At 35.8% G+C, this 17,691-nt stretch overlaps 1 protein-coding gene across 7 annotated transcripts in view; it reads left to right on the top strand.

Moving 5' to 3' along the window:
• LOC121859458 (arf-GAP with SH3 domain, ANK repeat and PH domain-containing protein 1-like) overlaps window positions 1-12,692 on the top strand; it is a 51,884-nt gene extending 39,192 nt beyond the window's left edge. For 2 of the 7 annotated variants that reach the window (XM_042356274.1, XM_042356273.1), the window contains exons 18-20: window positions 681-1,025; window positions 5,435-5,580; window positions 11,801-12,692. In XM_042356274.1, the coding sequence (XP_042212208.1) occupies window positions 681-1,025; window positions 5,435-5,580; window positions 11,801-12,010 (701 nt within the window). In that variant the 3' untranslated portion in view covers window positions 12,011-12,692. Of the gene's footprint in view, window positions 1-680; window positions 1,026-1,636; window positions 1,694-5,434; window positions 5,581-11,800 lie in introns of all 7 variants that reach the window. The other 5 variants (XM_042356279.1, XM_042356277.1, XM_042356276.1 and 2 more) reach the window with 5 other exon arrangements.
• Window positions 12,693-17,691: the final 4,999 nt, after the last annotated feature.

The following is a 17,691-nucleotide window of genomic DNA, read 5'->3' as shown; positions in this document are numbered from 1 at the left end:
CCGTAAATCAACTGTATATCTATCTTTGGATTCCCAATACCTTCTTTAGTTATACTCAACCTATTCCTTGTATTATCCACTGCCCCTTATTATACCTTCTTCAGTTATAGTCTACCTACTTTTATTATCCAATGGTCACTTGTATTTTCTTTACTTGTTCTTTTATCTTTTGTCTTATTATTTTGGTCCCTTATACCTTTCTCATTGATGCTCCACCTACTTACTGGGTATTATCTTGGTTTCTTATACAATATCATTACATGTCTTACATTATTATTATCCAATCCCTCTATACTGTGTTCATTATTCACAGACTTTTGTTCTGGATTCCCATTTTTTTATGTTTATTTGAGAATTTCATTATTTTTCATCCCATAAATTTCTTAACTCCACAAAAAAACATCCCTTGAAATTATTTTAATAGTCTACTCTGAGCTTGTCTAACACCTTCTTTTAACCATTGATGTCACAGTATACAGAAACTATCAGCCGATAATAAACATAAACAGGAAGTTAACTTGCAAATCAGAAATATTGTAAATTAATTTTTTCTTAGGAATGATCATACCTTAGTGACCAAGAATGAAAAGGTTCTATTGTGTATACCGACAAATTAATAATTTTGCTTTTTAAAGTGTTGATTAATAACTAAGTGTCATTTACCTTCTTGTGACCCCTAGTGCCACTTCGTAATATGACAGAGAAGAGACCAGCACCTAAACCCCCTGCTGGTGTTTCCCACAACACTTCCTTCTACCTCCCACATTATTCGAGTCATTCCCGCACGCCTTCTGACCCCATGCTGGGACCCCCAGCCTACCACCCAAGTCTGGCACACAACAACAACAATGGTGGTGGTGGGGGTGGTAGCCTTGGAGGGATGGGCCACAAGAGGAGCCCATCAACAGATTCTAGTAATAGTGTGTTCTACCCTCAACCTTCTTCTTCTTCCAACAACACCACTACTTCTTCTGGGACTACACGCTTCTCTCTCACACATAACTTGCCCCCTGAGGCTACGTCAGGTGAGGGGATCGGGTGCCTCTTGCTTCCCTCTCGCTTCTACTGCCTCTTATCTTCTTAGCTGCTTGTAGTTATGCTTTCTTAATTGAAAATATAGCCTTTCTTAGTTTACTTCTTGCAACATCTTTAGGAGATAGAGTATTATAGAAGTACCACAGTGAACACATCTTTACTGAAGATATTTAACAATCATATATTGTACTGAAAAGAATTATAACCCTCCTATATAGATATCAACTTGCAGGAGACTACCAGAACCTCTATGGAAAAAACTGAACCATATGCAGACTGGTTATGAAGGAGAAATTGAAGCTTGCAAGTGTTCTTTTTTCCTTACAGTCTCAACAGTAAACATATTGTTGATAACCTATCAAAAATAAGGTCATTGCATTGCCATACATAACAAGACTATAAGTTTCACTTCATACCAGTTGTAAATATGAAAGTATCATAACAATCATGCTACATACAGATCACAAGTAATGACACAGGGGTAACATTCTACATTCCACTGCCCATGAGAACTAGGTTAGATCCTGGTGGTAGGGGGGTTGGCTGAGTGATCTTGAGTATGCTGTGCACACACTGCCAGTATTTCATGTTGCTGTTGCAGATCACTCATCCTGCCTTGGAGGATGCTGGCCTACAGATGTAGGATATGGCAAAAAAGGTTTTTGTATGTTACCTGTAGCAAGAATGATAAGTGTTCAATTGTTGGTTAAAATGTTACTTTGACTGCTATCCTGGTGCAGTAAAAGCATTTACTAGACTTAACCAGGTTACTGCATAGTCCTTAATCTAAATTACTGCAAGACTTCAGTCAGAGATGATGTTCCTTCGCCTTCTGTTTTCCCCCTTTAACAGCGCTCACGCCAAAATCTTTGAGCACCATTTATTTTATGCCAAATTATCTAAAAGGGATTTTGTCTCGTATGAAATTCTTAAATACTGATTTATGTTTCTTTGTAGCTCCCTAGATTGTGCCTTTTAAAACACGCTGTTTAGTATCACTTCTCTCACCATAAATTCTCTGTAGTATAAATTCACTCAATTTTATTTCTTCAGAATATTAATTCACTCACCATTACTTCTACATGAAATGAGTTTACTCACTCTTATTTCTTTGTAGTATAAATTTGTTCAAAATTAATAATGTTCTATAATTCACTCCCAATTAATTCTGTTGTGTAAATTTACTTGCTATTAGTTCTATGTTGTATAGATTCACTCATTATTGTGTAGTATAAACTCGCTCCCTATTAGTTCTTGGTAATATAAATTCACTCTCCATTCTTACTTCCAATTAAAAGTCTTGAACTTAGTAAAATCATGAAATAAGAAAATAGTTAGACAAAAAAAGTTTGAAGAACACTTTTTGTCATGAGGTGAACTTCTTTAGGATCAATTTTAGTCATTAGCTGAAATATGTAGGAAAGTGTTTAGAAAAGAAGTTCATAGATATAAATACTGTACAAGTAAGACTTTAGTCACTCACTGAAATGTTTGAGGAAGGTTTTGTTGTTAGATAAAAGTTCAGGAAAGATTTTAGTCTCTTAACTAAATTGTTTGGGGAAGGTTTTAATTATGAGTTGCTATATATGTTCAGGGAAAATGATTAAGGAATATTTTAGCCACTAGTTGAGAGGCTTAGAAAATTTTTAACTCGCATGTTGAGAAGTTTGGGAAGACTTTACATGTGGCTGCACCCTTGAGGAGAGTTGAGGGAATGAGGTCTGACAAGATATTGATAAAGAACCTCTTTAGCATTTTTTAGCCAAAGTGTAGTAAAAAATTAATGCTCAAAACCACTTTTAATAGGATATGAGATGGCAGTGCTTGTGATGCTAAGTACTGTACAGGCATTCCTCAGTTTATGTAACATTCAACATATGTAAATTTGACCGGTAAGTCCCATTGAAAATACAGTAAAAAAAAACATAATTTGTACGCCTCAAATTCAAAATCCCCCATAATTCGTAATGTTTTGCTTTTACGAAATAGATATTACAAATTTCATGATACATGTACCTGTATTTTGGTCAAATTTCGAAATATGAAACATTTCAAAATATTACGTTATATATAATATATATTATATTAAATTTTTCATAATATTTGGTAAAATTTCAGATTATGATAGACATTTACAAATATGTATGATGCACATGTCACCATGGGATGCAACCACTCGCCACAGTGTAAACTAGTACAGTATACATGTGTCGGACCTGTCAGTCAGGGTCATTTCACATTGGTCAGTTGTGGAGTGCACATCTACGGTCTACCACGCAAGCTTTTCCACTTGTTTTTCCATCATTGCTTAGTGTTTGAGCCATTGTGTCTGATAACCCTGAACCAAGCACCTCAAAATGAGCCTCTCAGAAAAAGCTGTCAAGTCAAGAGGCAAATACAAGAGCCTAAGCATCCAATTTTGATTGGGGCAATTAAGGGAAAAGTACCAGTTTTTTCCCACCTCAGTAGGTGTCTCTCATATTTTGTAAAATCTTATAATTCATAAGGGCTAGAACCCGTATTATTTCGAATATGGGGTTTTTTACTGTAATGAAAATGTCTGACATTCATTGGTTTTCTACATTGTGTTACGTTTGGGCAAACTCCGGTATTAGTTGTGGTCATGTAGTATTGTAACATGCTACCTCTGCCGTCCTTTCAAATTAGCAAGTACAGTACTGTACTCTAATTGATCATTTAATCATTTCTTGATACAGTAGTTTATTTTATTTCAATTCAACATATACAGAACATAATATGTTCAGTAGGCAGGCTACCCACTTAATGTTACAGGTTGGACCCCGCTAATCTAGGATTTGATAGTCCTGCAGTTTCGATGGTTCGGGACGGTGTTTGAATCTGGCTGTCTTTAGATTCCAAGGCCTATAATATGCAATTTTCTCTTTGCTTTTTCTGCTAATCTACTTACTTCTGTGTCACAGTACTCTGTCATAAAGAGGGTCAGTAAGTCTGGGCTAAATTTGTTCTGATGTAAGTTGTATTGGTACCAGTAATAGTACATTTATGCATTAATTTACCTTTTTTAACCTGGGCTTCGATGGTTCGGAATTTTCACTAATCCGTAACCGGTCTGGTCCCAAGCTTCCCGGATTAGCGAGGTCCAAACTATACTGAGTAAAGTCGGATTTACTTAAAGTTTGAGTTACATAATGGTTCCGGAAACATAACGCTTATGTAAGTTGAGGAGTGTCTGTACTGTACATCATAATCATTTAAATTCTTAGGATAGGTCATAACGTCTTCTGTATAATACTGTTAAAGCGATAGCCAAGATATGTTGAGTTGGTAAATGCAGAGTTCCACTCACTCACCTTGTTGGTAACTAACTCTCACTACAGGAGTAGTCTTTTTTATTTATGAATCGGAGTGCTTGACACTGATGGGGAGAACAAAGACGAAATTAAAGGCAAAGTGGAATAGATAAGTTAAACTACAAAGAAGATTAATAAAATATATAGCTATGATGACTTTGCCAAGTGGCAATTATGCTTCTGGTGAGATCAGAAAATCCTCAACAATTTTGTTGATAAAGAGATACATGCATACAGTATATGAGTATATGCAATATCAAATACCTGGCTACACTTTCTTCATCATATAGGTGAGGACAAACAAATAGAGAACTATAACGAATATTATCCTCAACAAAGGCTCAAGCTTACTTTATTTTCTAGTGATGCCATATTTTATGTCAAATGAGCCATGCTGGCACAATGGTGATGCTCAGCTTTCCATTTTTTTATAAGAATTACAACTTTAGATATAAATAATTGTGAATGAATTAACCACTACAGTTGTTATAACAAAACTAAAATTTGTTTTAAAATCGGCACTACTCTGGAATTCCACTCGGACCTATCACTTTATACCTCACTTTTCTTCATACTTATATATTATTCTGTCACATCATCTAACTTATTCTAGAGTAGTCTCCTCAGAACGCTGCCTTTCTTAACTCATCAGAAGTGTCAACACTTGTGATACTTGCGTCACTGATTCTGTAACTCCTTAATATTTTAAAAATGCTTTTATATTTGTGCGCTTACTATTAATGCATCGATTGTCAATGCATGCCCTTACCCTATACGTTTTCTACATATGTATTATGTATTACATGAATTTGAAGAATAGTCTTGAACTTGGATTGCAACAAAGTATAAACTGATAAGTATAATATTGTATACAGTTTGATTTCTTCAGTTATAATTTTAGTAAATGTTATTATGTAACATTATTGTGGTAGTGTACCTGTTAAAGAAATTATGAGAATTATGTAAAGTTTACTTTTTTTTTTTTTATAAGTGTGATCATAAATGAAGTAATAACTTTTTTTTTTCATTATGTGAATGTAAACGTTTTACAACTAATAATATTCCAGGTAGTACAAGTGATGGAAGACCTCTGGACACTGACACTTCACCATCATCGTCTCCCCAAGAATCTCCCAACACCTTCATTAATGGCCGATCAACTGAGTCTCTGTCTTCTCTGGTGTCTGATGATCCTCGGCCACCTCCTAGAAGGGTGAGGGAAATTTGCAAGGGGTTTACTTGGTTTGTCTTTACAGAATTTGTAGGAATAGACATGAGTTCCTTGGGTCAGACATGAGTTTAGAAAATATCTGTTATGTAGATCACTATGCACGTCCCAGAACCCCGTCCACTGCATGGGCTCTCCATCAAGTTTAGGCACTGACAAGTGTGGTAGTTTAATTACATTGTTAGTGGATTGTGATTTAATTTGGGCTGGAGTGATTTCACATTCTCACCTCTTTACTTTGTAATTCTAATAATTTTAACTCGTATTATGCTCTTCACATTCATCTTCACGTTCATCTCGTGCATTACTGTCATCTATTAATTTGTGATTTCCCTCAGCACTTACCGTAATCCTAATTCCTTTGCCTGCGTTAATATATCCAACAGATATTCAGACATCTTGGCAATTAAATGTATATAAATCACAATTATATTGAAAATTAGTTTGTTATAAATTCATCCGAGAAAATTTTGGGTGTTGAAGGAGCCAAATAACTGCCTGTATGGCCAGGTACCAAAACCTAGTGTTAGTAACTACTTTTTGTGGCCATTGACTAATTTAGAAGTGATTTAGATATTGATTGTAATTAAAATCAAATACAGTCAACCCTCACTTTACGCGGTCCCACATTCCGCGTTTCCACGTTTACGCGGTGCCCTGCCAGAACCCAGGATGCTCACATTCCGCGGTGGGTGTACCCCTTTACACGGTGAAGTATAATTTTTTTTAATTTAGCTCATAAAATTCATACAAATTATCCGGCCAGAATATAATTTACATTGCTGGAATTCTTACAATTTGATGATCATTTTGAATATAAACATCATAGATTTTGCATTAGACATACAAATTTTAGATATAATGTTTACTCTTGAGTAAATATGTTATCTTTTGTGCAAAATATATGATATTTATATTCAAAATATTCCTGGTCTTACAAGGAATCCAGCAATGTCAATTATATTATCCTAACTTTAGTCTGATTTATTATTTATTACTAAAAAGGTAAACAGTCTGGTATTCCCACACATTTATCTAGTAGGGACGTTGGTGGGGGGTGGGGGGGAGGGAGGGAGGGACCGGCGACCGACCATCTGTTACTGTGTGAAGAATATTTTTTTTTTTATTAACTGAAGATTTTTATTTTAGCTCATAAAATTCATACAAATTACCCGGCCAGAATATAATTTACATTGCTGGAATTCTTACAATTTGGTGATCATTTTGAATATAAACATCATATATTTTGCATTAGACATAAAATTTTTAGATAAAATGTTTAATCTGAGTAAGTATGTTATCTTTTGTGAAAAATATATGACATTTATATTCAAAATATTCCTGGTCTTACAAGGAATCCAGCAATGTCAATTATATTATCCTAACTTTAGTTTGAGGTATTATTTATTACTATACCTGGTTTTCCCCCAAAATTTCTCAGAGAGGGAAGAGCCGGCAGTGTAGTGTGAGAAGGGGGAGGGAGTCGTGTCCATTATTTGAATGGACATTAACTTGGCGACTGTATTTCTCTATTTCTCTTAAGTATTAATTGTGTGCATGTACCATCATAAAATTAAGATGTTATTTTTACTACAACATAGTTATGTGTCGTCAAAAAGTGGAGTTTGGGGATCGGCCTGGACTCCATTTCAATTAATCCCATATGTTATGTTATTCACTTTACGCGTTTCTCGCTTTCCGCGGTACCCTCCGGGTTACATTAACCGCGTAAAGTGAGGGTTAACTGTATAAGTTTATTTCCTATAAAATTACTAAAAACCTAATAAAGCTTAAGTGAGTCAAATTATGGCTGAAACAAAAGTTATTAGGAGATTTATCATGAAATTTTGCCAATAGGAAGTCAAAATAATGATGGCAGGAATGTTGAAGATATTTCTACCTATTTATATTGAAGAACGAATGATGATAATCCAGTTTATCAGGTTCGTAAGGACCATGTGTAATCAGTGTGGTGATTTTAATCACATGAGAGTTGAACTCGCCCATTTTTTCACTCGTATGTCCACTATACCCACCCCCATCTAAAGTATCAAGTGCCCTAAGCTGTTCGGTAATGACATAGCTGATATTTAGAGCTAAATTTAGGAGTCAATGACCAGATGTAGAAACAATATTTACAGATAAGATGTGAGTATGTCTTTTCAGGCTGGAGACTTTTAAGAGGGAGATTGGCACCAGAAACCAGATGCTCTTGATATCATAAGCAAAATGGATGGATCCCATTAGAATATCTTCAGATTTGATATATATTACTGTATATAAAACACCAAAAATACAGTACTGTATTTTATGGCATATAAGATGCAACCCCCATTTTAGCAGGGAGTATTTTGGAAAAACTTTTGTGTGTATTTTCCTCCTGTAGCCATAGTTTTCTTAAAATAATATATATATAGTACTAGGAAATGTGAGGAATAAATAAATATAATACCAATAAATAAGTTATAACAAAAAATACTGTATTGTCAAACCAGTAAATAAAAACCAAATGAAAGTTTAATACAGTTGCCATTTGCATACACTCCCTGCTTCTTCATAGCAACAGATACCATCTGGGACACCGACTTCCTTGTAACGCTCCCCATACCCTACACTCTGAGCCCTCCTCCCACTCCCTCACTGATCCAGCTAACTTTTGTGCAAAGAAATGTATATTCCCCTTTTGTGTTTGCCCTTAGTTAATTATTTCTTTTTTAGTTTTTTCACAATATGTATGTAGGATGGTGTGTGTCTGTAACTGAGTAAAAAAAAATGAAGAAATTACGTCTATCTACCTGAAAATACGAGTTGAAAACCAACCATAACACCTCGCACCTAGGCCCAGTAGCCTGGTGGTTACAGTGACAAGTCTAATAATGCCATGATTAATCACTATTAAGCACTAATATATCTGTAAACACTAATAATAACAGTAAATCCAATGAAATATGGCAGGGAGCGAGGCGAGTTGCAACAGCAGATAGCAAGCTAACTAGCGGTCACTCATTCCCCTTAATTGCTCCCGTTGCCAGGTGTATGATCGAAGTGTGTATGAGAGAAATACATATCTTGTAGTCTAATTTGGAAACGGTGATGGGCACAGTGATTAACGAATTATATAAACCATACATTTACCTACGATAACATAATAAAAAACATTGTATCATTATTAGAGTGAATGAAATAATATTCCCACAAACATCAATTGATAACTCTCGGGCACCTGTGTCCCACACGCTGACATCTTAGTTACACGGGCCTAAGATGATCTTTGCCTTGTTTTGGGAATGCTTCTTATGGAGTCTTCTTAGCCCCTGGATCCCCCAAATTTTGTCTGAATCTTCTGAAATCCGGATTTACTGGGTCCGAATCTTTGAGGTTCACTGTACTGTATTGGAATTCACTTTTTTCTGACTCTGAGGTGCACTGGGTTGCTCTTCTATTCACCAGAAATATTTTTTTTTAAAGTGGAAAATACAATATCGGTCTGAACGGTTTGTGTGTTCGTACATGCGGTTGAACATCTGTGCGTGGATGTCTCACTGTCTCAGATTCTAAGTCTCAGTCTGTGTCCTGCCTTCATATGTATAGTATCAGTGTGCTGCACTTCGCTACCTACACTCATTTACATGACCTTTTTTTTTTGTAGAGTACATAATATCTTTAATGAAGATACAGTATGAGAGGGTTTTAAGAAATGGGTTAAGTTTATGTAAGTGCTGTACAGTACATATTTTAAGTGGTGGTGTAAGCAAATCAGCTTGCAACAGGGTCTTTAGTATTTGATATGAAGGTATCTTCATAACAACATTATTTATTACCTTTGAGTGATACATGATGGCTCAATTTGGCTACTTGTACACCTAGACAACTGATTAATGAATAAACCAGGGTACCGTATATGCAGATGCATAACACTGTACTGTACACTACAATATTACTTATTGAGTGCTGATAAATACACTTCAACATAATTTACTTTGTGATGATAAATACACTACAGTATTGTACTAATTTACTAAGTGCTGAAGACAGATGTTGTGGTAAGCATGAGTGGTGAAAGAGCTAAGCCATTGTTTCCCCTTTGTAAACAAACGACTCATGGTGTTAGTGTGGGATTCTTTTTTCAGGAAAGTTGAACCTGTGCCCCCATCTGCTGCTCCCAGATAACCCTCATCATCCACACACAATATACCCCTACAATTATTTTTTCTAATTTTTATCTCTACGGTACTGTACAGTATACAGTTTTCTCATTATTTGTAAGACAAATTCTGTAGTCACATACTACATATAACACTTTACAATACGTAAGAATCATCTCGGTGAAAACAGTTGGCGGCAACCAAACTTGTGTCTAATTTTCAACCCAGAGAGTTCTGTTTCATATTTTTTATTATTGTCAATGTAATAGTGTTTTAATAACCTTGTTATGCACTTAAGACCTTAGTGGTTGGAGCGCAGTGATAACATTATAACAACAACTGAATGTCTTTAAAAAGTAAAAGTCCAGATAAGCAGTGTTATTTCCAAACCACAACAACCCCCCCACTCCTCGTTGCTTTTTCCAGACTTTCACAATTTTCGGACTAGGGTCTGCCCCAATTACCCAATTAGTCCAATTTATCGAGGTTCTACTATATTGTCTTAGGTTTACATGCTTCAAAGTCATAGATGAGGACCCTTGTTTTATGATTATTATAATGTACCATCCATTTCTTTATTTATTGTTTTTTTTTCAGGGTGTTAAGAACATAAGAATGTAGGAAACTGCAGTGGGCCTATTGGTCCATACTGGGCAGTCCCGTTTACACCCAACCCCTATTGCTCATATATCCACCCAACCTATGTTTGAAGCTATCCAGTGTATTTGAATTAATGATGATGTTTGGTAATTTGTTCCACTCATCCACTACTCTATTTCCAAACCAATGTTTACCTACCTCGCACCTAAATCTAAATTTTTCTAATTTAAAACCATTGCTACGAGTTCGCTCCTGGTTGGATAGTTTGAGTACTTTTGTTATATCCCCTTTGTTTAGCCCTGACTTCCATTTATACACCTCGATCATATCACCCCTCACTCTACGCCTCTCGAGGGAGTGTAAATTAAGATGCTTTAACCTGTCTCTGTACTCAATGTTCCTAATGTCCGAGATTAGTCTTGTCATTCTCCTCTGAATTCTTTCAATGGATTCTCTATCCATTCTGTAGTACGGTGACCAGAACTGAACTGCCTAATCCAAGTGAGGTCTCACAAGTGCAAGATATAATTTTAGAATAACCTCGCTAGTCTTGTAACTAACACTCCTTAGGTATATTTACGATAACGTTGATATGAGGGGAAATGTTGAAAATGAAGGTGGAAGTCACATTTATTTTTAATATTTACCAACACAGGTCATACAGAAAGTAACCCATCCATTGGCCTCCCTTTTCTATAACCTCCTGGAGTCTTCTTGGGACAGAGGACACAAGAGTGGCCAAGTCACATTCTATCCAATAATTAATTTTTTTTTTTTTTTTATCAATTAGTGGTATTTTTTTTTTCAAGAACGGAAGTGGTGGGAGGTGGAAGTGATCAAGTAACAGGCTAGTTTAGTGTTACTGGTGGTGAGCAAGCCACATCCCTCCTCTCTTATGTTGTCATATCAGGGGCTTTCCTTCATATCAGGGGCTTTCCTTCACAAAAGCCAGACACTTTATCAACTCTAATGATACATTACCTGACAAAATCTCACTTGCATTCCTCCCCAGAATCTCAAGTAAAGACAAAGATAACTAAGGGAAAGTTAAATCCATATGACACTTCCCCAACACCCGCCCTCCTGGTTGGTTGGGTTGTTTAGGCTTTTAGGCCCATCAACTGCCAAGGTCATTAAGGTCATCATCATCAAGTTACATCCACCAACCTTAACACCTTCTTCAGTTGTTAAGGATATATATAAGACCACATACACACTCTCTATTTATGTGGCTTGCACCCTCCAACCTTAGCTGGATCTGCCACCCCTACATCTCCCCCCACCAATTCCTCCCCCACCCGCTTGTGACCCGTCGTGTAGAAACGTCTTGAGCTCATGGATATGGTAGTATGAGGGATGGATAATTCTTTTGACTGTGACTGTACCACTGCTGTTTTTGTGTTTTTTAGGCCTCCGTTAATCTTTGTATAAAATTTAGATTATATTTGTATCTTCAACAGAGAATGGGATCAGTTCGTCAGCGAAGATGCCAAGCATTATATGACTGTGATGCTGACTTGGATGACGAATTGAGTTTCACCGAGGGGGAAATAATTATTGTACTGAAAGCAGAGACAGAAGATGGGGACTGGATGGAGGGAATGATTGAAGGACATCCAGAACGTCGAGGCAAAATCCCAATAAATTTTGTCCACATGTTATCTGACTAACAGGAAGCTCAAGACTTAGTATAACAAAAAAGTAGCTGGCTCAATTTATAGACCAACTTGTGAGTAATATGATAATAAAACATCTTTTAATATCATTTACAGTGCATCCAGTTGCTGCTGCTGTAAACAGTGTTTTCTTTTACTAGTGTTCAATTGATACAATCATATGTTTATCAGCATGATAATCTTCATGTGTTTCATGGAGCTGATGTTGATATCACCAGTTAATTCATGACTATCCAGTTGAATCATCGTATGTTATTTTAGATACATTAAATTTTTGTATTATTGAAAGTCATATACAGTACAGTAAATGGAAAATCAAGATTACCACTTAATTTATTAAGTGATGAAGAGCAATTGGGTGGAATGTATATGATACTACAGATTGCCTCTTAAAGTGGAATGATTAGTCAAACTAAGTTCCTCATTAGGGTGGAGTTGATCAGGACTCATATGGAATTCAATTACATTATTAACCTGACCTGACTCAACCCATTCCACCTTCAGATATCCCAAGTTGTCAGTTTAGTCAGATGGTGGAAATACAAAACAACTATTTAAAAAGCAAACTTAAATAAAGGTATATTCATAGGTAGAGCTCATGGAGAAGTGTATCTCCCATGAAAAAGCTTAACACTGTATCTAAATAGGGTCAAATTAAAAAAAAAAAATAATAATAGCAATTAACAGAAAGGAGAAATATGCATCAAGCTATGCTTGGACTATGATTGAATTTCAAATGGGGCTTGTTTCCTCCCTCCTTATTCCTCGTGTGCATTTTCTAGTTCTCATTTGGATGTGTGTTCGTGTAGTTAATTTATAAGCTCATTATACTCTGCTATTCAAATCATTCTCTCATAAGTCCTAATTACTGCAAGTTGCTATGGTAAACTTGATGAAATTTCTTTGTGTATATTGTCAGACATGACTTCTTGTAAGGGTAAAAGGACATTCCAACTTATTTTCTTCTCTCTTTCAACTCCTTACTTACTATTATGTTGGGTGGCCAGAATCAAGAGGAAGAATAGACGCTTCTCTCATTTGCTGTCATTTATTCTCACTACAGTAATAGAGTGATCTACAATGGTATTCCCCTTCCATAACAAGGTTCCAAATATACCTTTTGCTTGACACAACCTATCACCGCCTATCAGCAACATATACATCCCCCAAAATTACTCAATGACACACACTCTGGTCACTGACACACATTATTCATCACCCCATGGATGTCCATCCCCCTCACATTCCAATTTATTATTAAACTGCATTTCCTGTTGTTTTGTCATTCCTGAACTTGAGTAAACAGGAAGCAATGTACAAATGTATCATAGTCTCATGTGATGATTTAGAAAAGTCTGTCGGTGTGATTGTGTTTGCTTGTGTGTTTGTATTGTATCTTAATATGTATGCTTATGAAGGTCTTGGAAACTGCTATTAGGTTTCATTGAATTTTCCTTTGTGACTATTAATTTGCAATGAAGACAAATTTTGTCTAGTTCCTTCTCTTTATGCCCATGTAGATAGAGTTTACTATCTTCATATACATAAGACAGGCTGTTAGATTCTGTTCTTGTACTATATCAAGATGATATTAATCAGTGTTCAAATAAAAGTTATTTTCAGTTACGATAAAAAACATTAATGTTAAAAAGTGATTGCAGAGTCAATAGATATGCAGATTATCACATCAGAAAAGCTGGAGACAGTAGAGCATAGCAAGTCCTAATGTGAGAGGTGATGATGGGACAACCTGAGGTTAAACAGCCATTGGAGCAACATTTAACAGCACATTCATGCTGTTGAATAATGAATAATTAACTGTACAGTGGAGTCTCATTTTACGTGGATCTCACGTGCGAGGTTATCGCCTTCGCGATCGGTTGAAATGTGACCATAGTTGTAGCTTATACAGAAAGCCAAGGGTAGCACGGGTAATGGTATAGAATTAATTTAGTGATCTTTTGCTTATTTAGATTAATTCAACAAAAAATGGGCTCTGGGTCACTCAAATTACTGAAAAATCTGGTGCTTGAAAGATGGTGAATGCTGGCAACATTGTTTGGGAGAGCAGGAACAATCAGCTGATACCGCTGTGTACTGTAAACAAGAGACTGTAATAACTTATCTGGGATTGGGTATTGAATTTTTTTTGGGGGATTAATTATTTTTTGATAATGTTTTATTAACCTCGCACCAAATGAAACTAAATACATGTAATATGGGAATTATGGTGAAATTGCATGCAGTCGTTGTAGAGGGATCACGGGATGACGAGTGCAGGTGGTGAGTTGTTCCCTCCTCCCTCTTCCACCACCCCCCACCAACAACGCACCCAAACGTAGTTTTGTATCTTAATATAATTCATAAAAGTCATTAATCTTAATCTTTTTCGTAATACTGTATATTCCTATATGAAATAATAATCAACATTTCAAAGCCGTATTAAAAAAACAAACAAACAAACATAAGAATTAAGCCAAAATCTGAATTAACAAGGTCACAGTGTACTGTATATTACTTTTGTCTTTATTCAAGATGTCTTCAGGTCATGAAACTCCCTAATTCTACACCCGGACAATGGGTGACCTGACAATGCATCAAGTCAGTAATATGAGACCACTAATCCCTCACTCCATCTTCACCACAAATGAGAGAAGAGTTTATATACAATGGGTGACCTGATATCGTATGAGGTCAGTAGCATGAGAGAATGAGAAATTTACTTTTTTCCCACGGACAATGTTTCTTTCTTATCTCGGTTTTCTATTTATTCTATAATTGCTCTATTTCTTTCTCTATTTTTCTTTTAATTTCTGAACATAATTTCTCATACCTTATCTCATATTCTTGTTCTTATATACTTAAACAATTACTGTATAGAGGGTATAGATAGTAGGTGGAAGGTGGAGTAGAGTGGTAGAGGCAGGGTGTGGTGACGGGATGGAGGGTTGATATCCCCCTCCCCCACAAGGGTCTCTTGTCCTTTCCTCCTTGTGACCGAGTGTATGCGCCTGGCTATTGACTCATTCACCAGTGTTTTTATGTATTCATTATTATATTCTCGTATGATTAGCCTATTATGCTGTGTGTTTCATCATAAATAATATGACAAGCTAAATCAGTGTTGGTGGTGTGGTGGTACCAGAGCAGATCAAGGGACCCTACAGGCAACATTACTGGGATTAATGGCACCGCCAAGCTCTCATCACTGCCTATTTTATGCCTCAACAATTCAAGAGGAATCCAGTGACGATGACCCTGCCACTCTGGAGATTGGTGATGAAGGTGAAGTCACTTTACAAGTGTCTGCACTTGATTTTGAAGGCTTTGAATCTGACTAACTTTCACCCCCTGTTTCGGACCCCCATCATCTCCCAGAGCTTTGCACACCTCCACTATTCGGTGGAAACAGTGGTTATCGCATAATTAACTTTGGGGATTTCTTAAAATATTTATTTAATAATGTAGATGCAGTTTATATGACATTGTGTATCCTTTTTGAAAGATTAAGTGGGTTACCCAAAGTTGTACAATATAGCCATTTTAACACATGTTAAAGGCATTGCATGCGCGGATTTCCGATGCGCGGACGTGTACCAGTACGATATACCCTGGCAAAATGAGACACCACTGTACTCTATATCTGATTCTATGAATATTTGCAGTTAAGGAACCTTTCAAAGTTAATACAACATGGTGATAACATCAGTGGCATAGGATGTGATTGATTTGGTAGGGAAATAACTGAATACTATACGTACTTGATATTAATTATGATTCTGCTTTAAAGACTAATATTCCCATTTTATTCTATTACCCAAAATACAGACTATGGACACAATGGCAAATTTAGCAACTTACATTGCTGATCTTGATGCATTGTTTCCAAATGAGTTTGTGTACCTGCGCTTTCTGTTTTTTTATGTGTGTATTGTGGAAGAATATTTTTGTTTGTGTTAGGATATATGCATTTGTGTGTGTGTGTGTGTGTGGTGTTGGTGTTTTTGAACAAATCATAAGAATAGTTAAGGTACAATATTGTACTATAATTCCTAGGATGAGTTCAAGCCCTTGTCAAGGTAATTTATTTGGGGCAAAATACTTTACCTTACATATTTACTTTAGTGAAAATGGATAATAGTTTGTCCAGGAAGCCAAATCAGAGGCTGCAAATTACATTGGTCAATATATATGAATGTTATTCTTTGAGTGCAAATGTACATTGGTGATGCAAATGAATGTATGGAGTCTGTGCAGTATTATGGTATCCAAGTATTTAAATATAAAAAAATATGGGCATGCCTGTTTAAAAAGTTAATACCTGTATACAATATCTGGGTATGAATCAATGGACTTAAGAGATGTCTGTATTTAGTTATATAGACATGTTAATGTGGTTGTATTAGGAATCAGAGGTATAAATCAGAGTGTGCCTTAGGTAGGTGCGAGTCTAGGGAGGGGGGACTTGAGTGTGTGTGTGTGCACGTATAATATGAGACAAATTAGCATACCCTGTTATATTCTATCATAGGGTGGCAGCCTCTCCAAGTGACAATTTGTTGGCTACATGTGACAAAACATAGTAATCCAACTTGAATGTGCTGCAGCAGTTAATGACTTCTTAGCTCTGCCACACTCTAGGATTTTTACCCGTCTCCTTGAGTTGAGAATGCAGAGCTCAATCCTGACGCCAAATTAGATACTGTATTAGTGATGTTGTAATTTGTTGTTCATTAGAGGAGATTTTCTATCTATATATCTATACCCTTTTAAGATTTTTCTGGTACTGTATACAGCAGGATGGCTCTGCAATTATATGTCAGAGAGGCAAAAATAAATGTCTCAACCTGGCCCTCCATGGTGGAACCAGATGTTACCCCACCAGGAGAATGTTACACAATTTTTTATTTGAGAAAATTATCATTGAAGGTGAATGGCATTCATCCTTGATAATAGATCCAGTGTATAATAAGGAGTGTGTAACAACTTATCTATTGAGCAGGAAGTGAAATAAACAAATTTCATGTTTTATTAATCTTCTTGTCATTAAATGTTCGATGGGCAAAAATTTTAACATTTAAAAGTTATTTAATGGAAATTAATAAATCACATTGATTAACAGTCTTATGAGATCCATTTGACCTCATATGCAAATTATATGATTTTACATATAATCAATTGTTATTTTTTACCATAGCATTAGTACAGTGTGAATATAGGTGACAGTAATGAAACCAACACATTTCTCGTGATCAGATATCTTTATTTTAACAATTTATTTATAACTGATACCAGTGTTCCAGTATCATTAGTGTATTAAAGGTTATTAAAAAGAAATGACTTTAAGGACCATTTAGTGAACTTAAGAAAATGATGTATAGAATTACTGTACTAAAGTTCTATTTGATGAAGACAAATAATTATCTTGTAATGTATTCTCTTACTATATTCCAGTAGAGGTAAGGAACAGTGTTAGTGCCCAGTTTTAATTAAGTCATCCTGCCTCTTAAAGGATTGCCAGGTTTTATGTACCATCCTTGTATTATAAGTATTACCATTAATTGTACATATAAAGTCTCAGAGGGAATTTAGAAGGCTTTGAATAATGACAAAGTTTCAGTGCTCTTTTGTTATTTTTCCATCCAAGAACTTGATATGTAAACTGAGTGGATGTT

Source organism: Homarus americanus, unplaced genomic scaffold (genome assembly GCF_018991925.1).
Source record: "Homarus americanus isolate GMGI-L3 unplaced genomic scaffold, GMGI_Hamer_2.0 scaffold7626, whole genome shotgun sequence".
Lineage (NCBI taxonomy): Eukaryota > Metazoa > Arthropoda > Malacostraca > Decapoda > Nephropidae > Homarus > Homarus americanus.
This window is presented reverse-complemented; position numbering and strand designations above follow the sequence as displayed.